Source organism: Galeopterus variegatus, unplaced genomic scaffold, assembly GCF_000696425.1.
Source record: "Galeopterus variegatus unplaced genomic scaffold, G_variegatus-3.0.2 Scaffold828, whole genome shotgun sequence".
Classification (NCBI taxonomy): domain Eukaryota; kingdom Metazoa; phylum Chordata; class Mammalia; order Dermoptera; family Cynocephalidae; genus Galeopterus; species Galeopterus variegatus.
The window spans coordinates 322,281-344,202 of NW_007726939.1; the positions used below are offsets into that span (position 1 = coordinate 322,281).

The following is a 21,922-nucleotide window of genomic DNA, read 5'->3' on the forward strand; positions in this document are numbered from 1 at the left end:
GGCCAAGGACCAACTGTCACGTGTCACTACATAATCCTCGGTGCCTCAGTTTCTTTATTTGTAAATGGGGGGTTAGTAATAATACTTCCTACCTGGGGATTGCATTAGGTTAGCCCAGGAAGAGCACTCAATGTTGGGCAGGTAGTAAGCGCTCAGCCTGTATTAGCTATCATGAATAGGATATACTGTATTGGGGCAGACAATTTCTCTCTCTCTTTCAAAGATGGAAACAACAAATCTGAGTCATGTTTTAAGAAAAGGGTGGCGGGGGAGGGTGTATTTCTCTGTGAGGTGAAGAACATTCCTACAGCCTTCCTGTGCACTGTCCCATCTCTCCCATTGATGTCAGGTGCACCTGACCTCCAAGGAAGGTTCTATCTCTGGCTGACTTCAGCTTCTCCCCATCTTATAGCTGAAAAACCAGTAGCCAGGGACAAGGGCCCAGCTAAGCTCCCCAAGCTCACTGGTGGGCCCGAGGGCCCCTGTTCCCTTTGCGGGGCTCTGGGGCCCACCAGAGGCCTTGACAAGAGCAGGCCAAGAGATGCAGAGGCATGGGGGGAAGTCAGCTGGGGGAGAGCCGGTGTCCATGGGGCACTGACCTCCATCGTCGAAGAGCCAGTAGATGTCAATGGTCTTCTTGCCCTGCTCTGACTGGAAGATGGTGCTGGCCTGCTCCTCCTGCACCAGTGCCTCGGGGGCCACTGCAGGAGAGGAGGGGCAGGGCCGAGCAGAGCAGAGCACATCAGATGCCTGAAGCCATCTGACAGCAGAGCCCTGTGAGGGGCCCACCATCCCTCACCCGGCGTGCACACAGCAGCTGAAAGCACCCTGCTACGGGTGTGCACCCAGGCAGGCCTGCACCCCTCCTGATGCACAGACTCAGATTCTCAGGCAGGTGGACCAGGAGCCAGGGCCCGAGACACACAGTGTTGCCACATGCCCTTTCTTGCTCCCATCTTCTCTCTCCTGGGATTCTGGTGGGCACTGGGGTATGGTGGGAGTCCCAGTGCCCTCTGGGGCAGCCCGTCGGTAGGGCAGCATGCTCTCCATTCTCTTAAACACTCCCTTGTGCCTTCTAAAATGCCCACAGGGTGTCCTCACGCCAGCACTGCGGGTTCCCCTGCCTCCTAGGGTATCGGCAGGAGAGGATGAGGGAGAACCCCATTCTACCCCTCCCTGCCTATAACATTTGAGCATGGCCAGAGGGGCCATGGAGGGGAAGGACATGAGCCCTAGAGCCCACTGGGCGGGGGGAGTCCCCTTGAAGCCCTGTCCTCGACTTCCCCCTTTAACAGCGGCCAAGCCCTCCCAGTTGCCCATCCCGTTACTCAGGCACCACTGCCACAAGGAGAAATGGTCTGCCCTTGACCAAGTTCCTGGGTGGCCCACCACCAACTGCCCCACAGGGCAAGAGTGTCCTGAGCCTCTGAAGGTGGCGAGGAGTGGGGGACTGACATGTGCCAGAGATGGATGGCCTGGCGCCGCTGGCACTGGTTTCCTTGCCATCCTCTGCTGGGTCAAACACGGGGTTAACTGCAAAAGAGAGGGGCAGCTTGCTCACAGGCTCTCCTTACCTGGGGGCACTCCCGGGCTCCTCCTCCACCTGGGCTCCCCTAACATTAGGAAGAAGGTCTCGACTCCTCACCTGGTCTCCACGGCTGGCTCCTGCCTCCCTCTGACCTTTCTCCTGCCCTGGCTCTTCACACCCCAGACATGCCCAGCTTCCTCCCATTCCTCAAACAGGCCAAGCCCGCTTCCACCTCAGGGCCATGGTGGTAGAGGCCCCCTGAGCCGGGAACACATTTTCCCCAGCCCTGCCCTTCTCAGTAAAAGGTCTGCTCCTCAGAGAGGCCTTCCCTGACCACTGCACCCTGTGTCAGCTTCCTCAGGACAGTGTCATGACCTGAGAGACTTATGGGTCCCTCTGTTAAATAACACTTCTCCCACTAGAGTGTCAGCTCCTCAAGAACAGAGTCTTTGTTGGGTCCCTGCTGTAACCCCAGCACCTAAAGCAGCATCAGGCAGGAGGGTAGCTACTGCTTTGTAAACACTGGCTACATAAATATTTATTGACCAGCGCCATGCGCCAGGCATGCCCTCAGCCCTCAGTGGCACAGATGAATAGACCCAGCCGCTGCCTGCAAGAAACGCAGAGTCCAACCTGCCAGGTCCCCCAGCACTGCCCTCAATGTGCTCTCATAGATAGTATTTCTTTCACACCCCCCTAAATATTACTAATTCAGAGTCTGCGTAATCATATATGACTTTAGAATGTAAAATACATCTGTACTTGGTGCCCAAAGATGGTCTGAAGACCAAAACGTCCAGTTTTCATGACCTTTCTATGAATATTTTCATATTCTGGCCTCTCCATGTGGCGTTCTCATCTCTCCTCTTTTCCTTTTTTCTGTTAGATCCTTTTTATCACCTGGGTACAAAGACACTGTTCATGATTTGGGGAGCTCTGAGTTCCAGTCTTGGTTCTGCCTCCAGCGGGAAGCATGACCTTGAACCCATCTTTCCCCATTCTGGGCCTTAGTTTCTCCATTTGGAAACCTGATGTGCTCTGAGGGACTATCTAGGGCTGATTTTCTATGAGTCTATGACCTTGTATTTTGTACAAATTTTTCCCTTTCTTCCCTCCACCACTTAAAAAATAATTGGGTCCTAGAACTTTCTGGGATACTGCTCTAGTTTTTGACAGGGGCACTGAGCAGGTGTGGCGTGTACTCACTGTGTGCCTGCATCACCTCTGAGATGTTGAGCCCTTCACGCATCCTCATGACACACACGCCGTAGTTGAAATCAAAGGCATCGCTGGAAAGAGAGGAGGTCAGCTCTGGCTTCTCTTGACCCCAGCTCCCGCCAGCGTGGGGTGGAGTTGGCCCTGCCTCCTTCCATACCCTTTCTCCTCTCTTGGCCTCAGTTTTCCCAACTGTATAATGTGCAGACAGTTCTGGAGAGTCCCCCAAGACCTCTCTAGTTCTACAGTCTATGGCACTGTAGATCCTGTGGATCCTATGGTCAGGCCCTGTCTTCCTGATACAGTTGGATAATCTTCACAACCCTGGCCATAGAGGTGGGGATGTTAATTATTATCTCCATTTTACAAATGCAAAAACTGAGTTTTGGGGAGTAACTTTCCCAGGATCATACAACTAAAGAGATGACCCGCTGGGATGAGAATTATGTAGCTGAGACTATAAACCAAAGGATAGGCATGCACACAGGAACAGTCTCACTCATGCAATAGTTGGTCTACATGGAATGTCTGGAAGGTTCCTGCCCCAGATTCATATTACTGCCCGACTGACACAGTGCCCAAGAGCCCACCATTAGAGTTTGATCCAATGGGCGAAGGATAGGCATGCACACAGGAACAGTCTCACTCATGCAATAGTTGGTCTACATGGAATGTCTGGAAGGTTCCTGCCCCAGATGCATATTACTGCCCGACTGACACAGTGCCCAAGAGCCCACCATTAGAGTTTGATCCAATGGGCTAAGCATTGTCCTCCCTGGACTCCTTTAATTACACATCTCTGGGAAAGGGACCTCTCAGGCCCCTGCATTTTGAAGTCTTAGAATTTTGGAGCTGGGAGGAGCTTGGAGACCAGGTATTCCCACCATTCCCTGTTGTAATTTTGTTAGAGGCAGGTGAGATGATTGCTTGGAGTCATACAACTGGTTAACAGCAGACCTGGAAGCAGGTCCCAGGGCCCCAACACTCAGCCTCGTGTTCTCTAATGAAACTGCACACTGCCCCTCTATGCAACATCAATGCCAAAAAGCCACTCAGGCAGGCTTCTCTGGACCTTGCACATCCGCAGCTGACGGAGACAGCCTTTGGAGTCAACCCTGAAATTCCCAGGGAGTTCAGTCCTCAGGGGCCTGGTTTCTCTTCTCTGCTCAGTGGCACCACCTCACAGCTCTTGAGCTGACTACGTGTAGGCTTTCTGAAGCACACAGGTGGGCACAAGCTTGTCACCTAAAATCCCACATTTTCAGCTACTCTGAAAATTAAAAGATCTGGCGACCCTGGGCCCACATTTCTGCATGGGCAGAACTGGCTAGAGCCAAGTAGCTGTTCTCCCCAGTTTACCATAGTCCCCACTGCTCCCTATTGCCCTACACCTGGCCCATTCCATTCTTGGTGTTACCTACCTGATCCCTGCTGACCTTGGTGTCCATGTCCCATAGGTCAGGGTGGGACACCCTCAGCCTGTTTCCTCCTGAGCTTTCAACATCTTATAGCATCCACTGCTTCCCTTCCATTTCCCAAAGCCCAGGAAACCCTGTTGGCCCAAATCAAAAGATCCCAGGCCCCTGCCTGATCAGGCCTTCACTCACTGCAGGATGCCGATGTAGTCTTCCACTGCGGCTGGGTGAGCCAACTGCCAGTTCTTCTTGAACCCAACCACCAGCATGTTGGGCTTCATTCTCCCGAGACCTGCAGCCTGCCAGGGGTGAGGTAGGGGATCAGTCAGAGGGCAGGGCTGCTGAACAGACCTCATGCTCCAAGGGGCTCTGTTCCGTGGCTAGGGTTGGGCTCTCTTTTAGCCCCAGCCACTCTCCCATCCATGCTGCAGAGGCTCAGGAAATATATATCCCTGTTTAGGCTCTTGTCTGCCTGGACACACCAGGAGAAAGGTGAAGCTATAGCCAAAATTATCTCCTGTGATTTCTCCAAGCCTGGGCAAGAACTGGACTATCCCATGAGTTCTCAAAATAAGAGACTTGAATTTAGATGTTAACCTTAGACTGTCCCTGGGTCATCTAATCCCTGCATCCTTTATTTTTCTCTTTTTTTAATGTTAAAATTTTTTTAATTTTTTTTAATTTGTTTTTTTTTTTAAAAAGATGACCAGTAAGGGGATCTTAACCCTTGGCTTGGTGTTGTCAGCACCACACTCAGCCAGTGAGCAAACCGGCCATCCCTATATGGGATCCAAACCCGGGGCCTTGGTGTTATCAGCACCGCACTCTACCGAGTGAGCCACGGGCGGCCCAAAATTTTTTTAATTTTTGAGGTGAAATTCACATAACAAAATTAACAGTTTTAAAGTGTACATTTCAATGGCATTTAGTACATTCACAATACCATCACCTCTATCTACTTCCAAAATACTGCCATAACCCCCAAAAGATACCCCATATGCTTTTTTTTAATTTTGAGAAATATCTAAAACTATTGAAAAAGATTATCATCCCTCAGAATTAACAACTGTTATTATTTTATCTGTGCACCTAATTTTACATGAGAAAACTGAACAGTGTCTACATATTTTTTATATAAATATTTGATAAACATTTATCAAACTATACACTTACTGTTTTTTCACTTTACTGTGTATAAGTTATATCTTTAAAAAATAAAAACAAAAACGAGAACTGGCCAAGGTAACGCAGCCCCCAGAGGCTTCTGAGTCAGTTTCTCAGGTCCTGGGCACTCAAAGAATCAGAAAGGTGGGACTTCTGTTGCAGCAAAAGGGGCTTACACTAGGCCCCTAGGACCTTCTGCCTTCTGAGCTGTCACATCAAGCCTTGTAGGGAAACCCCAAACCCAGGGCACCTGCATAAGCATCTGGACCCCACTGCGGAGGTCCTCAGCGATGACATCCGAGTAAAAGGTCTTGATCTTCCTCTTGATCAACCACTTGGTGTGCCCGTTGGCAATGAGCCGGAGCTCAGGCATCCTCTGCTTGCGGGGTCCCTGTGGGTGGCAGGGGCAGGTGATGTCAGGGGCTGCCTTCACCCTCTGGCCTGAGATTCAGCCCCTCTCCTGCCCTGGAGGCTGCCCCATGGGCTCAGCAGCACCCTGAGGGGCCCATTTTCCTTTACAGAGTTAGGGGAGGAAAAGAACAGGAGGAGGGAGGGGGAAGGAAGGAGGTGGAGGGAGCAGGTGAGAGGCAGACCAGTGGGGAAGAAGCCGGGGAGAGGGGCCGGGAGGGGGAGAGAACTGGGGGTCTGGCTAGGCTCTGCTTGCTCCACATGCCCTCCGCCCACACCCCATAAATGGACATGGCAGCCAGGTGGCTCCCAGGAGTATGGCCCTGCCCCACCTCCAGGAGGCACTCACGATGAGCACGTGGCCACAGATCATTAGGCTGAGGTTCCGGGTGAAGGTGCCCACAAAATCTACCAGGGCCGGGCGGAAGTTGGGGGGCCCGGTGAGCACCAGGCACTGGGGGCTGAGGAGGGGAAGGGAAAAGGGCATGAGCCGTCAGGAGAGAGCCTGGGGTGTCTAGGTGCTAAAGGCTGGCACCTCAGGAGTTCCGCTCCCTTCCAGGTCTCCATGAACCTGTGGCCTCAGGCATGACTCTGAGAGCCTTGGGCCCAGTCTCCCAGTATGGGACTCAAGGGTGACCTTCAGGGGTCACTACCAGAGTCAATCAGAGCCAGACTCAACCGGCTGTTCACCAGCTGTGGGACTTGGGGTCAGTTACTTAACCTCTCCATGCGTCAGTGTCCTCGGCTGCAACTGGGGTTAGCAATTTCGTGGACCTCAGGGGGTTGTCGTGAGCCTGTGTAAGGCACTTTTCAAGGGTTCACAGTAAGTGTGACATAAATAGATATCGCCGATTATTATCATAATGATCTGGTGGGAAAGTGATCACAGGTGCTTGATTCTCCTCACCAAGGAGGGGAATCAGCTTTGAGCAGTACCCAGGGGAAGGTTGTCACTGTCAGCCTCATGAGATTATTGTGATAGGAATTACGAAACCAAATCGCCCTTACAACACAGCATGTTCCACTGTGGAAACTGAGGCACAGAGCGGTCCCTTGAATTGCTTGTTTCCCATCTGGCAATGTCAACCCCGGTCTCCTGAAGACCAGGTAGTATTCCTCTACCTCTGCTCCCTCTCTGAGTGGGGGCTGTGCCCACCCAGGTCTGTGGGGTCAGGTGACAGGTCTTGACTCCTGGACTCCCAGGGCAAGGCCATCCCTGGCCCCTGCATCCCAGGCGGGTCCCGGAAACTGCTCACCGGAAGTTTTTGATGTGGTCTTCCACCTCGTTAAGGCCCACCGCGTAGCTCAGGGCCAGGTTGTAGGAGCTGGCCTGCACCGAGGAACCCCAGTTTACCTCTGAGGGCAGGGCCAGGGGTGAGAGCAAGATTAGAAGTCAGGAGAAGAAACCAGACATGTGGAGGGAGGGAGGAAGGGAGGGAATGTCAGCCTTCTTTAGATGCTGAGCACCTGTGGGGCAGGGCCACCTGGCAGGGGACAGCCTGCAGATCTGTTCCTAATGTTTGCAGATACCACACGGCTCCATATTAAAAGTTATACATCAGGGTACTCAACACTACAAAATACTAAGGTACTTCAAAAAGTTCAAGGAAAAATAGAATTGAAATACAATACAACTCTTTCCGTGAACTTTTTGAAGTACCCTCTTACCCTGACAAACAGACCTTCATAGTGACCTTCACAGTGACCTGGAAGTCCAGGTTCAAACTTAGACTTCCAGGCTTCCTTGGAGTTCTGTTTCCCACCCTCCTAGCTGTCACCCCAGGATTCCTGCCTGCATGCATGTGGGCTCCTTGCACAGTGTCCAAGCTTTATCCACCTGCCCTTCAAATAGCCACCCTCAGGCTTAGGCCAGTGGCTGGCCCCCCATGGGAGGGTGGCCCTGAAGAAGAGGCCTGCACAGGCCCCGGAAGCCGGCTCAGGGTCCTTTGGGCAGAGGATTATGGGGTCCTGGGTGCCTGGGGTGGTCTAGAGGGAGAGGTGTGGGCTGAGTGGGCACATCTCTTTAGGCTCCTCAGCCCACAGGGAGGGATGAGGTGGGAGGCCAGAATGGGGCTCTGGAAAGCACAGAGCTGATCCTGGGTCCTCTAGCCGGGCTGGAGGGCAGGACTGCGCACATGGCTGCCTTGGGGTGGGGGTAAGCCCCAGGCGGCTGAGCCCGCACACCTGGCTTCTTGTAGATCACGTAGAGCAGGAGGAAGAGCACGACGCCGATGGCAATGAGAGCCGCCCACCAGGTCAGGAGGAACATGATGACCACGGAGATGACTGCCCCAAACAACGCCGCCCACTTGCTGTAGTACCGGAAGGAGGGTCTCCACCCTGGCCCAGGGGCACAAGTCAGCGGGCAAAGCCGGAACTCTGGAGCCTCCTCCCAGGCCAGGGCAGGGCTGGACGGCAATGCCAGCAGTGCCCAGAGCCAGGGTCCTGGCCTGTGCCCACCAGCCATGGACATCAAGGGGCACCACCAGCCTGCCTCCTGGGGCTGGCCTAGCGACTCTGGGGAGGACCACATGCTTGTCTCAGCTGGCATTTCACCATGTCGACAGGCTACACCAAGGAGGAGGCATCCAGCTCTAGCCAAATATGGCCATAGGACGTCCAAGGTCAGCAACAGCACTGGCTGCCATGGCTCTAGTGGAGCCAAGGAGGTAAGATGGAGAGGGAGGGACATGATTCTGCCTGGCTCCACACCAGCAGGCCAGGCAGGGCTGCCACTAGGGAAGGCTGCCTCATGGCACAGCTCCAGGGCATCACGCACACTGTGGTCTATGTAAAAGGTGGCCTGGTAATAGGGATCAGCAATGTGGGGCTAGTTAGAAAAAGTCTTTACAAAGGCTTTTCTACCATCTGCCAGGACTTTTTCATCATAAACATACAAATCTAAGAAACCTATAGTAAGAATGGCGCCCCCTTGAGTTGTGCAGTGTGCAACCTGTAGCACCATATGTGAAAGTTCTGTCTGTGACTTTGGATAATTCTTTTCCCTCTCTGAGGAATCAGACTCTTGACCCCTATAAATCTGGTTAAGAAAGGCACCAGAGTTAAGAAGAATCTCTATAGACTGTAAACAACATATCCATGTAAAATGCACTCTGTAAGTGCTTGATAAAGGATAGCTGCTATTATTATATGAATGTTCCCTTTAACTGGTTTCAACTGGAGAGGTGACCTTGGGCTGCCTACCTCCATCCACACCTCCCACTCCCACTCCACCCCGCAAAACCACAGTTCCTAGGTGCCTCCTCCTGTGGAGGGGCATAGGGTTTGCTTACCAGGCGAGTTGGTGATGGAGGCATGGAAGCAGCTGAAGTTGATGAGAGCGTAGGAGCACAGGAAGAAGTTGGAAATGATGGGGGCGATGGTATTGAGCTCGGCTTCAGGGACCCAGGGAGAGAGGGGACAGCCTGTTGGCAACTCTGCCAAGGAGCTGCCTGGCACTCTCCCTCGCAGGATGGGGGACCCCAGATAGGCCACTGAGGCTCAAGTAGACTCGGCCTTCTCATCTATGAAATGGGTTCATCATTTTGTGATGCTTACAGAGACAGTGTCTTATAAACTGTAAGCTGACAGCTTTTAAGAGGATAGAGGACAGTGTGAGAGAGACCCATCAGGCTATGGGATGACCAAGGGCAGTGGCTGTCACACTATTTTGATCACAAATGACAGTAAGAAATATATTTTGCAATGTGACTCGAGACCATATCGCAGTTCCACCCACCGTGGTAACCTGCTTAAGAACTCTCTTCCCTGTCTCACTGTCCCCCTCCACTGCCACCACCCCCAGCACTCCCAGATAAACTTTTGCATGTGAATCCTTGTCTCTGGGCCTGCTTCTGGGGCTCCCTGAACAAGACAAACACCTCTTTTATGTGCTGGGTCCTTCTGTCCATGGTTCCATTTAATCACCCTAAGAATCCTGACCCAGAGTATCAGAGACCATGGTCCTCAGTCTGAAGTCAAGTCAGAACCACCCAGATAAAAGGACATCAAATACAAGCTGGGGTGAAATGTAGGAAAATGGGCATCTGGGCCCTGGTGAGCAGGAAGCAGAGATGGATCCAGGGAACACCAGGCCTGACCAGACTTTTCCATCCTCTGGTATGACCCTGCAACCTTTTCATATGGTTCAGGATCTAGGCATGTCCAGTGCCTGGAAAGCTTCCCTTGGGTGACATGACCAGATCATCAGGTTAAGTCTTACAGATTGGTGATGCTGACCTGAGCAGCAGAGATTTGGCTGTGGCAGGAAGGTACCTACAAGCCCAGAATGCCCACCAGCAGCCTAGCCCCACCCTGCTCCTGCACAGAAAGCAGGGACCAGGGGGATGTCATGTCACAGTGTGGCCACTGCCCTTGCTTGCTATGGCCACCTCTCTCCTACCAAGTTTTGCCTCCTCAGCTGAGTTAATCAGGAAGAATTGGGTGTGTGCACACGTGTGAGTGTGTGTGCAAATATGAATGCTGTGGGTGTGCATGTGTGTGGCTGTGTCCATGTGGCTGTGTGCGTACACACATGGTCTCTCCATGCCCATCTGTGACACACCTGTTATGTACTATTGCTCCCATTCTGCAGATGAAGAAATGGAGGTTCAGAGGGATGAAGTAATTTATCCAAGGTCACACAAGCTGGCACATAGCAAAGCTGGGATAGGAAGTCAATCTGATTAACTGGTTAACTGGGCCCTTTCTACTCAGGCATCCCCCACCTTGAAGCCCAAGGGGTCTAGCAGCTCCAGGTCTGAGAAACTGGGCTTGTCTAGTTTATACACTTATGAGGATATTGACCCAGCCATTTGCATCAGCTCCCAAGGAGGGACCAGTCAGTGTACTCTGTGCCCCACAGGTGTCCTGGAGCTTCATTTAGACCTGGGAAGTGGTATGGGGTGCCCCAGCTGCCAGAACACTGGAAAGCAGGTGATGTCCCTTCTCCCAAAACAGAATTGTCCGCTGCCTGCCATGATTTGGGAGCCGCCGTGTTTGGAGGGGGAAGGACCACGTGGCCTCCCAAAGTCTCCTTCCAGGTAGAGCCTCACCCACTCGAGAGTTATTCACTGGGTTCCCACTGACTGCCAGGCCAGCTGGGCACTGGGGCGTGGGAGGGATAGGATAGGAGAAAGGGGAGCGCTGCTCCCATGGCCCTCATGGCCTGGCCTGGAGGTCAGGCCCCTGCTGTCCCTGCCACCCTCTTACCAATGATGATGAAGGCCACGGCAATGACATAGGCCAGCAGGTAGCCACGCACAGGCTCATTGTTCTTGCCATAGCCTTTGCCAAAGAAGCCGATCAGCGGGTACAGCTGGTCCTCACACAGGCGCTGCAGGCACCGGATGCACACTTACCCTCTGGCTGGGACCTGCCACCTTCCCGCCCCGAGGGCCACCTGGACTGCAGCGCCTGCTAGCCCCCCTCCATGACCTCAGCAGGGCACTTCCCCAATCTGGGTCCTGATTTCTGTTTCTGTTAAATGGGGGTGAATTCCCCACTCTCCCCTACCTCACCATGAAGACAGTAAAAGGGCGTAATGCGAAGGGTCGATTGCACAGGGGTGGAACTTGAATGGTGGAATTGCAGACAGGCTGCCGGTGGCACAGGTGAGAGTGTAGGGTGGGAAATGCAGGTGGTCTTCAAATCACACCGCAGGACGGGGCTTCCTTCACAAGTTTGCTTGCCCGGCCCCTTCCCTTCTGTTTATACACCGGTCACATGACACCTCCAGGTCTTTGTAGCAGCCACCTGAGGTCCCTTCTACCTGGGCCCCCCTACCCAGTCCCCCACCCCCACCTTGGCCCCTTTCTGTGGCCTCACCTGGAAGACTTTGGCAGCGGAGACTAGGCAGGCCAGGGCAGAGGAGAGGGTGGCCCCAAAGATGCCAGCTGTGATCAGGGGGGCAAAGCCTGACACCATGCTCATAGTCTGCAGGGATTTGGGGTTCAGGGCCCTGAGCCAGGAGCCCCCACCTGTGGCACCCGAATCCCTACTGCAGGCAGGTGCTGGGTCCTGAAGCCTCCATCTGAGTCCGTAACCTCCACCTGGGAATCCCAGTACCCACCCACAGGTAAAGGCTGGGCACAGGACCCCCACCTGAGCTCAGAACCTCTCTTCCCCAAGCCTGGGGCCTGGCTCCCCAACTACATCTACTCCAGCCTGATCCAGCACTGCAAGGGGCCTCTGGCCTCTACCCAACACCCCGTGTGTATAGTGGGGCAGCCTTCCTGGCAGAGGCCCCGCGGTACCTGGTAGTAGTTGATGAGGCCATAGCGGCAGCTGTGCTGTTGGGTGCACTCGGTGAAGTTCCAGCCATAGCCGCAGGCCAGCCCCTCACAGGCACCCCAGCCAGAGGTCACTGTGTCATTCAGGACCCCAGAGGCATCCCGTACCACGCAGGAGCCTGAGAGGAGGAAGAAATTCATGGGGAGGTCTCCCTTCCTTCCCTCTGTCCTCTCCCATCCCTCAAATGCCAGCCACTTCTGCAGAGGGCAAGATGCCTCAGATGGCTCAGCTCTTCCTTTGTCGTGTATGATAGTAATGATAATAGTTAATATGCAGCTGTGCTTACGATGTGCCAGGTGCCATGGGAGTACTTTACAGCAACCCTGGGAAGCAGGTGCTAGGATTATTTTTGTTGTCTTGCCATTTTACAGTTTTACAGAGGCACAGAGATCTTAAGTGACCCGCCCGAGATCACAATGTCCTTCTTAAAGTGGAGACCTGGCCTCAAACCCTGAATGGCTCTGAGCCGGGCCAAATCCCTTGGCCATCTGTAAACAGCTTGCCTTAGAGGTGGTCACTGGGAGCAAGTGCACCTGTGAGAATCTCAGTTCCAGGCAGGTGTTAACAGCCCAGGCCTAGGTTCAAAGCCCAGCTCCACCAGTCAGTGGCTGTGTGACCTTGGGCAGGTCACTTAACCTCTCTGAGCCCCCATTTTCTATTCTGTAAAATGGAGGAAATGACAGTGCCTGGATTAAATGTGGTAAAAGTGTGTAAAGGGCTGGGACGATGGTAAGTCAGTTGCTGGTGTCATCGTCATCGTCATCATTCCTAGTGTCGGAGCATGATTTGTCCTGCAGGATCTCCACACCCACGAATCTGGAACCTTAAGGTTTGAAGGGATCAAAGGAGCTTGGTCTGACTGCTCCCCCATCTCCACCAGAAACTGCACCCCCCCGTGAAGATGCTCCAGTTACGATCAAGGTGCCCCCAAGACAGGGTTCAAGCTCCACATCCGGGGGCCATGATGTCCTCCCATCCTAGCTCACCATGTTAGAGAGTTGAATCCCACCCTGTAATCCCCTCCAGGGGTCTGGCCTCTGCGGACATTGCAAGGTGGGGGACAGGTATCTGTCCCTCCCCATCTGGCTGGGACAGCTACTCACCGATTGTGGCTGAGATGGCCAAGTAGGACACTGTGGTCCAGAAAATGGCCATGAGCGTCCCCTTGGGGATGGCTACAGCAGGGTCCTGCAGGATACAGGGAGGGAGGCAGGGTGTCAGGCAACCTCTGCGCCTCCTCCCATGCTCCTGCACCTTGTCTGAGGCCAGGGCAGGCAGCGATCCCTGACGTTGTCCCTCAGAGCCCCTGTTCCAGCAAGGAGAGGAAGGAGGATGGACACGACCAAGATCATGGGGCTAAGACCATATCCAAGGCCCTGGGAGCCTGAGGCAGGGAGAGAAACTCCAACAGCTCCATGCCTGGGCCACAGAGGGCACGTGACCAACACTTGCTACAGGGGTGGTGAAGGGCAGGGGTCAGGATGGCAGGCATCTGGAGTCAGCCTGCCTGGGTTCAATTCCAAGAGGCCAACTGGGCAGCGTGCTGTGCTCTGATCTCAGCCCTTCATCTGCAGGTGGGGTGAGGGCAGTGCAAGTGCACAGGGATGTTGGTGAAGTGAACTAATCCACATCAAGCCCTTAGACCGGGACCTGGCTCAGTCACCCCTCACAGTGTATTAAATCATTATGCACCGATTGATTTGTCTGGTTCCACATCAATAAACAGGACAAGCCCCAAACTTTCTCCTCCCTGCCCCGAGAAAGAAATTTCTGCTTGTATTTTGCTAATAGTGATAACAAACCTTCACACACACATCACACGTTCCACTCAACTAGGCACTTTCTCAAATGTGATTTCCCGAGAAGTGGCCTTGGCACCCGCTCCCAGCTGGTGGGGAAACTGAGGACAGGGAGCCATGAGGAGGACCCAGCTCACAGAGCCTCTGGCAGCTCTGATCCTGACCACACCAAGGTCCACAGCCTCAGGTTCTGGAGGCCAATCCTGGGTACAGCAACACAGGCTGGGACTTTTACAGCAAGTTCAAGACCTCCTGCACCCTCCACGCACAGACTCTGACCGAAGGGGAAGGCCAAGTCCGCCATGGGAAGTGGACTTATAAACCTCCCCAGCTTTCCCTGGGCTATTCTACTCACTGCCCAGTTGGTAGGTAGAACCACAAATTAGAGACAAATCAGAGGGTGGAGCTGTCAGGAGGAGGTGGGAGGGAGGTGTAGTGGGCACAGGAAAAATGGGAGCAGAGGCACAGAGCTGGAGGGAGGCTGGGATCTCTGCTTTGAGGGCCCTGAGCCATGGTCCTGCCAGGCCTGCCCTGTGTACCAGGATGGCCCGATTGAGCCATGCACATGGAGTCCCTGACCCTAAGGCCAACAGATCAGGCCAGCCTTCCATCCCATCTCTAGTGGGTTGAATAGCATCCCCAAAATTCACTTTCACGCAGAACCTCAGGATGTGACCTTACTCGGAAATAGGGTTTTTGCAGATGTCATTAGTTAAGATGAGGTCATACTGAATTAGGGTGGTCCCCAAATGCAATGACTGGTGTCCTTATAAGAAGAGGAAAGGACATGCAGAGACACACAGAGGAAAGAATTCCATGTGAAGACAGAGGCAGAGATTGGAGTGATGCACCTACAAGCCAAGGAATGCCAAGGATTGCTGGGAGCCACTCGAAGTTAGGAAGAGACAAGGAAGGATTCTCCCCTAGAGCCTCCAGAGGGAGCGTGGCCCTGCGAACACCTTGATTTGGTACTTCTAACCTCCAGAACTGTGAGAGAATACATTTCTGTTGTTTTAAGCCACCAAGTTTGTGGTAAGTTCACATAGCAGCCACAGGAAACGAATACATCAGCCCTCAAGCCCCATCCTGACACCTGGAGCCTTGGTCTGAGATCTCAAAGCCCAGCTCACCAGTCAGGCATATCGGGGTCCACCTGTCAGCCCCTCTCTTCCTAGCTGTGTGCAATGGGAGAAACCCCTCAACATCTCTGAGCCTCAGTTTCCCCATCTGTGGAAAAAGGAAATAACCTGGCACATAGCAAGCACCCATAAATGTGAGCTATTGGAGGTGGGGCAATGTTGTGCAGAGGGACATGACCTGGGACAACACAAAAATATTTGTTGAGTGATAAAGTTGTTGTGGTTAAGCTGAGGTCTCTTTGCTCTAGAAACTTGCATTCTAGCTCCTCTGCCTCCTGTGTGGCTCTGGGCAAGTCCCCAAACCTCTCCAAGCTTGGCTTGCTCGTCTGTAAGGTGGTAAAAATGACACCTCGCTCTTAGCACTTCCTCCCTGCCAGGTTCTGTTCTGAGCACTGTATGGGAATTAGCTCACTGAATCCTCACCACCACCCTGCAAGGTGCGGGCTGGATTCATTCCATTTTACAATTGCAGAAGCTGAGGCTCAGGGAGGTTTTAATGGACTTGTCCAAAGTCTCATCGTGAGGGCTCCATGAATAAGAGCTGCTCTGCTGCTGAGGACACCGTCCCACGGGATGGGCAGAGGACCAAGTCCAAGAGCCATGGACCCCTTTACAGCTTGAAGGCATTTAGGACATAGCGAAGGTGCCCGCCTCACCCTGCTCCGAGACAGCTGCCTGGGCCTGACGCCTGCACACTGGGCCAGTGTGTCTGGTGAAGCATCTAGATAAATTCCCAGGAGATGATCTTCAATGGGGCTCGGAGAGGATCCAGCCTGTTCGAGCACAGACCCAACCTCTGCAGGGACCTCAGGGCAGGCAGACCAAGCCTCTTCTGACTGCTCCCCAGAGAAGGGAGAGGAGCTGGACAAACAGCCACGATCCAAGTTCCGGGCCCTGCTGTACACCACCCAGGGCATACCCAGGTAGAGCCAGGCTGGCTTCAAAATTGTCTCCAATGCACAAGTTTTAATTCAGTTAAGAAAAAGCATCGAGGAACACCATCCAAGTGCGACTGGAGATTGGGGGTGAGGGTTGACTGTGATTTCCAGCACAGCAAGAGGCTTCTCACTGATCACCCTCACTTGCCCACCATCTCCTTTGATCCTCCCACTGGCAAAGGCTCTATCGGGTTGTCGTCTTTCAATCCTAGCTCCAGCCCCACCTCCATCCTGCCGGAAGTCTTGCTGGAGCCCCTGCCAACATCAGCCTTTTTTTCTCCCCTACCGTACAGCACTTTGTGCTTCTGCTCTGACACTGCATTTCAGCGCTATTCAGTCAACAAACATGTCCTGACATGTACCTAGTATGTGTCAGACTCTAAGCTGGGAGGGACTAGGGAGATAGAGGTGGGTCTAAGTTCTCCAGATGCAGGAGGAACAGACATCCGAATGGCCCAACATCACTATGCTAAAGGAGCCATGCTCTGATGGAAGGCCTCAGAGAGGTGTAAGAATGGAGGAGGTATTTGAAATACAAGCGGAACCTTACGAGGTAAAGAATAAAGGATAGGGAGTCCAGATAGAGAGTAGAGCACAAAGACATGGAGGAGGGACAGGGCAACATGGGAGCCTCAGGCATGGAGCAGGGTCAGGAGAACGGTGGCAGTGGTCAGGAATGAGGGTGGACAGGTGAGCTGGAGCCTGCCTGTACAAGGGCAGTGGAGAACTCTGGGAGGATGTCAGCCCAGCAAACATGGGCACAGTCAAGGCTGAGTTCTGGAAGGTCACAGCTGGGTCAGTCTTCTCCTAAAGCTGAGAGTCCCAGGAACTAGGGAAGAGACTAGCCTAGTTTTGGTGGCCACCGAGGCCTTGAGTGCAGCTACTATTAATCAACAACTCCAGAATTGAATGAAATGAAATTGATTTGGATCAAACTGAATTGAGTTGAGTTAGACTGGGCTGGATTTTGGAAGCTCTGACCCCTGTTCTCAGTGCCAAACTCTGCCCAGCAGCAGATCCCGGTAGGACAAGGAGCCAGATTCTGTTCACAGCACTCTCAGTGCCAGGATGCAGAAGGGTCAGGTATTCTGCTTACCTTGAGGTCTCCGGAGATGTTGGCCCCCGCCAAGATGCCTGTGGCTGAGGGGAAGAAGATGGAGAACATCCCAAAGAAGCTGCCATCTGGACCTCGCCAGTCAGGCACCAAGTTCTGGACAAAAATGTCCCCTGGAAAGCCAAGGCCTGAGTCAGGGCCACCTGGAGGGCTCAGTCTGCCTTGCTGGGCCCAGCTAGGCAGCCAAGTCAGCTCCCCTGGAAGCCCCTGGCAGTGGGAGTGGGGGATCCCATCCTCCTGGTGCCCACACAATGGGCCAGATTCATCCCTGTCCCCAGAGCCATCGTCAGTACCCCAACCTGCACATACCATGGTAGCTGAAGAAGCCTTTGGAGGCCTTGTCCTCAGATGGGGGGATCAGTGTCCCCACCAAGTAGTTGATGAAGGAGACCATGATGACAAGGAAGAACAGCACCTGGGCCTGGGAGGTAAAGGACCCCAGAGGTCAATTGCCTGGTTCCACTTCTTCAGGAAGACCCACCAGGGAAGAACTTGCCCTATGTCCCTCAGTTCATGATTCACTCATTCATTCATTTAACACCCATTATGCAGCAAGCTCTGTTCAAGGAATTGGGGATATAGCAGTGAACTAGATGTCCAAGGCCTCTTGTCCTGGATGATAAATAAGATGAATTTAGAGTAGGAGCAGGGGGTGTGATGGAGACTGGGCTGGGAGCTACTTTAGCAGGGTGGCTTGGGAAGGTGTCTCCAAGGAGGAGACTTTAGCAGACACCTAAAGGAGGAGGATGAGCGAGCCATAGAATGATTTGGGGGGTTAGACCTGGTGCATTCAAGGAAGAGCGAGGCCAGCACAGCTGGAGGTCAGAGGGGAGGCAGCAGGGGCCCGGTTCCACGGGGCTTGCAGGCCCAGAGCGTCTGGCCAAGTCTGCTGCTGTAGCCCAACATCCCTTCTCCCCTTATTTCGTAGCAGCTACTAACTTCAGACTTCAGGCTGGATACTTGGTTCAATGAGGACCACATGTCCCCAGCCTCCCCTGCAGCTATGCACAGACAGTGATACAACTTCCAGATCATGCCTTGAAAGGAGGGAAGGGGAAAGGGAATGTCCTGCCTTTCATTTCACCTTTCTGACTACACTGTGGACATGGTGGTGGTGGCCATCTTGGACCAGGTGGATGAGGGCCACACCCCCAGAATGGACGGGCCACAGGATGGAAGGAGTCTGGGTGCCTGAACCCCTGGAGCCAACATGCCCACCCTAGATCATGTATACCTGGAGTGTTACATGTGAGAGAAACAGTCTGTCTTGCTTAAGGCACTGTTACTCAGGGTCTCTTTGTTATAGCAGCCAAAACCTAAAGCCTGGCTAATATACATAAGACGAGGCAGAACAGGACCAGGACCTGGGTCTCAACACCTCCATGTCCCCTCCCCACCATGCCCATACCTTGGACTCCCACTCCATGCCAGCCAGGGAGATGGCCAGCAGCACAGTGACCGTGACCACACCAATGATGCGGATGTCGTTAATGGGGTCCACGATGGGCGTGCCATACTCCTGGGGAGGGGAAACAGGCCAAACTGCATGCAGCCCTCTGAACACCCCACTGCCTCGGAGGCACGTCATGGAGGGTGCCCCTGACAGGAAAGAACAAACTCAAACACCTTCCCTGCATAAAGATCCCCCAAAGTGACTGCTGCATGCACTGGATAATTCAGCCCTATAGGTAACATATACTCATGAAGGGGACTTGTGGGAATGGTCTTTATATGATGAGATTGTCATTGTCACCCACAGTGATCAGACTGTGGCCTTGGTCCCTGACAGGTGAAATCAGGCAGGGCAGCAGGAAGGCCTGGCCCAGATGGGGTGGGGGAGAGTGGGGTAGGCTGCCCAGGCTCCCTCCACCTAGGGTCTAGCCCCGGGCCTTACCTGGAGCAGGTCCCGCACAGTCTCTGCAAAGCCCACTGTGTGCATGGCCACACCCACGGCATTGGCAAAAGCGAAAATGAGGCCGATGGAGCCCCCTAGCTCTGGGCCCAGACTCCGGGAGATGAGGAAGTAAGTGCCACCTATGGGGCCAGAGCCAGCAGCCGTGAAACCAGAGGAATCAGCTGGAGGGGGTGAACTTGGGACAGGCAGATGTCGAGGCTGGGACAGGGTGACCATGGGGCCCACAGGACAGGAGATAACTTAGGCCACCCCATGGTGTGGAGAGCCTGCCCGGAGCCTTCACCTGGAACCACAGGAGCAGCTGGGGTGGCCCATGGGGGAAAGGGGGAAATGGTGAGACCCATTCTCAGGGTGAAGACTCAGAGAGCCTATAAAAGGAAGATCTTGGGGCTGGAGTGGGCCCACCTGACTTGACCTTGCCGTTGGTGGAGATGGCTGAGATGGAGAGGCCTGTGATGGAGGTCACTGTGACCGAGAGCAGGATGATGATCCACGTCAGGACTGTGGGGGGTAGGGATATGAGCACCCCAAAACTCTGTCAGGGCATCTCCCAGGCCACGGGAGGAACCTGAGTATGCCTACTAGTTCACCTTGTTATTTAAGTCACTTCCCTTCTCTGAGCTTTAGTTTTCTCATCTGAAATATGGGTCTGTCAATCTCCTGGCATATTCTGAATAGCCAGGGAGCTCATGAGACAATACATAAAGGATCATTAGGTAAGGAATGGAAGGTGCCCTCCTGTAATATAAAAAATAAAGTAATATTTACCACTTGATGAGCACTTCTGGGTGCCAAATTCTATGCTGTGTTTTACCTGCATCATATAACCCACAATGGCTCTGTGAGGTAGGTACTGTTACACCCCCATTTTACTGATGAGGAATCCAAGACTCAGAGAGGTTAAGAAACTTGCCTAAAGCCACACAGTACGGCACAGAGCTAGTATCATCTGAAAACTTCGTCCAGGGTGCAACTGCCTAATACACATGCTCTGCATTAGTAATTAGCTCAAAGAGCTCTCTGCGCCTGCCTTTCTCAAAATGTGATACCCTGCGTCACCACCAAAAAAGACACTCACCAGATGTGTCCCCTAGACTTTGGACTTCCCAGCCTCTGATACTGTAAGCAATAAATTTCATTTTCTTACAAAAAAAATAAATAAAAGAAATTAGCTCAAAGAGATTAAGTGGCTTCCTGAGGACAAACAGTCAGGGGAGAACCCTTAGGTCTGCTGACTCCAGGTCCAGTGGGTCTCTGCCACACCACCCAGACCTCTGTCATTGTGGGGGCCCGAGGCTGCACCCAAGTTCAAGCCTGCTCCTGTGGGGTCTTGGAGGACCAAGACTCAAGCACACCCTCCCTCCTTCCCCCACAGGCAGCACTCACCAATTCCTGCCTGGGCTGTAATCCAGGGGAGCCGCAGGTAGAGGATCACGCCCCAGATGTTGAGCATGCAACGAATCTGGGAAGACAGTGGGGTCAGAGACCACCTGGGTATGCCAGTTACCCCAAGGCCAAACAAACAAGTCCCTGTCCCTGGCTATGGCATGACATTGGGCACCTTGACAAGGGGACACTTGGGTCCTTTCTTTGCTTTACCCGCTTCAATAGGTTCTGTGGGGATGGAGGGTGAGAAGCACCTGGAGACTCACCTGTCCCTTCCACCAATTCTCCTGCCCTTCCATCGAGGCCTGAGTATGGGCTGCAAGCATTATCTCCCCTCACCCTATTCCAAGCCCAGGACTCTGTGTCTGCCAGCCCCAGCCATGGCCCCAGTGGTCAGCTGTTGGCCCAGGGCCTGGCATTTAGGGGAGCTCAGCAAATGCCAGCTGAGCCAATGCCCCACATACAAGTAGAAATCAGAGCTCAGCTTGCTGTGACTTTAGCTTCCAAATTTAGAGCAAAGCCAGAGGCCGAGATTGAGGCTGAAGTTCCCAGGCGGGAGGGGCTGCTTGGTCTTTGGCCCCACCAAGTCCTGGGGTGGGTGTGTTGCATTCACATCCGGGGGAGATTTCCAAGGCCCTCCATCTGCCCCGAGACACTAAATGGGTCACTCTAGTCTTTGGCCAACACAGTGTGGGAGGGAGATCCAGACTCTGAATATGAGCCTCTGGGGTTGGGAGAGGGCTCACGGTTCAGATGGAGAAACCGAGGCACAGCCAGTTGGCAGGTGGCAGAGTGAAGGTCAGAACCCAGGCCTCCGGCCTCCCATGCGGAGCAGGACTAAAGCTTTCTCCTCCATCCCATGCGGTCCCCTCTGTAAAGTCCCATTCTTCCAATTTCCTAATCCGCCTTCTCTGCTGTAGCAATTAGCCAGGCTCACTTCATTCTTTACTGTGTGGGGTCTTATTCGTGCTGCACACTACATAAAACCATTCCCTTCTCTTCATGAAGGAGGATGAAAAAAAATTTGTGAATTTGTGTGTTTATTGCTGCCCCCTGGTGGCTTTTGGGGGAAATACAGCTTCTTCTAATAACTCCCTGGCAGGAGTTGATCCAATGACTTTATTAACTCATGTAATGCTCGTCATTTCACAGATGAGGAAACTGAGGCACAGAGAAGTTACCCAAGGTCACATGACTAGTAAGTGGCCAGGCAGAGATCTGCCAAAGGGCTAGGGATAAATGGGGATGTGGAAGCACAAACCAGAGAAAATTTGAGGTCATTGTGCAGATGGGGAAACTGAGGCCCAGACTGGGCTCTGGTCTGCCCTAGCCACTAGGGCCTGAAAGTCAAAGCTGAGCCTGGATTGAGCCCTGTCCTCCCAGCCCCGTTGCTGGACATCAAGCACCATCCACACCCCACTCACCATCACCCCCTTGACCCAGCCGAAGCGCACGGGCTCCCCAGGGCTCTTCTCGCTGTTGGTGCCTGCCTCATCCTCCACCAGCCCACCAGTCATCTCATGGCTGGGCCGGCTGTCAAAGGCCAGGGCGTGCAGGTGTCTGCCTTCCTGCTGGGAACCCAGAGACCATGAGTCAGGCAGGCGGGAGTG

The 21,922-nt window shown here is 53.5% G+C and overlaps 1 protein-coding gene across 1 annotated transcript in view; it reads right to left on the bottom strand.

The window, feature by feature from the left end:
- SLC12A3 (solute carrier family 12 (sodium/chloride transporter), member 3) overlaps positions 1 to 21,922 on the bottom strand; it is a 36,089-nt gene that overhangs the window by 12,896 nt on the left and 1,271 nt on the right. Inside the window, exons 2-21 of the mRNA XM_008572743.1 lie at positions 21,737 to 21,883; positions 20,313 to 20,388; positions 19,332 to 19,427; positions 18,906 to 19,045; positions 18,420 to 18,530; positions 17,321 to 17,432; positions 16,994 to 17,124; positions 13,125 to 13,209; positions 11,985 to 12,139; positions 11,557 to 11,664; positions 10,942 to 11,065; positions 9,024 to 9,125; positions 7,915 to 8,070; positions 6,987 to 7,086; positions 6,080 to 6,191; positions 5,573 to 5,713; positions 4,351 to 4,457; positions 2,735 to 2,817; positions 1,456 to 1,533; positions 600 to 701 (exon numbers count right to left, since the gene is read on the bottom strand). Of these exons, the coding sequence (XP_008570965.1) occupies positions 600 to 701; positions 1,456 to 1,533; positions 2,735 to 2,817; positions 4,351 to 4,457; positions 5,573 to 5,713; positions 6,080 to 6,191; positions 6,987 to 7,086; positions 7,915 to 8,070; positions 9,024 to 9,125; positions 10,942 to 11,065; positions 11,557 to 11,664; positions 11,985 to 12,139; positions 13,125 to 13,209; positions 16,994 to 17,124; positions 17,321 to 17,432; positions 18,420 to 18,530; positions 18,906 to 19,045; positions 19,332 to 19,427; positions 20,313 to 20,388; positions 21,737 to 21,883 (2,266 nt within the window). The remainder of the gene's footprint in view (positions 1 to 599; positions 702 to 1,455; positions 1,534 to 2,734; positions 2,818 to 4,350; positions 4,458 to 5,572; positions 5,714 to 6,079; positions 6,192 to 6,986; positions 7,087 to 7,914; positions 8,071 to 9,023; positions 9,126 to 10,941; positions 11,066 to 11,556; positions 11,665 to 11,984; positions 12,140 to 13,124; positions 13,210 to 16,993; positions 17,125 to 17,320; positions 17,433 to 18,419; positions 18,531 to 18,905; positions 19,046 to 19,331; positions 19,428 to 20,312; positions 20,389 to 21,736; positions 21,884 to 21,922) is intronic.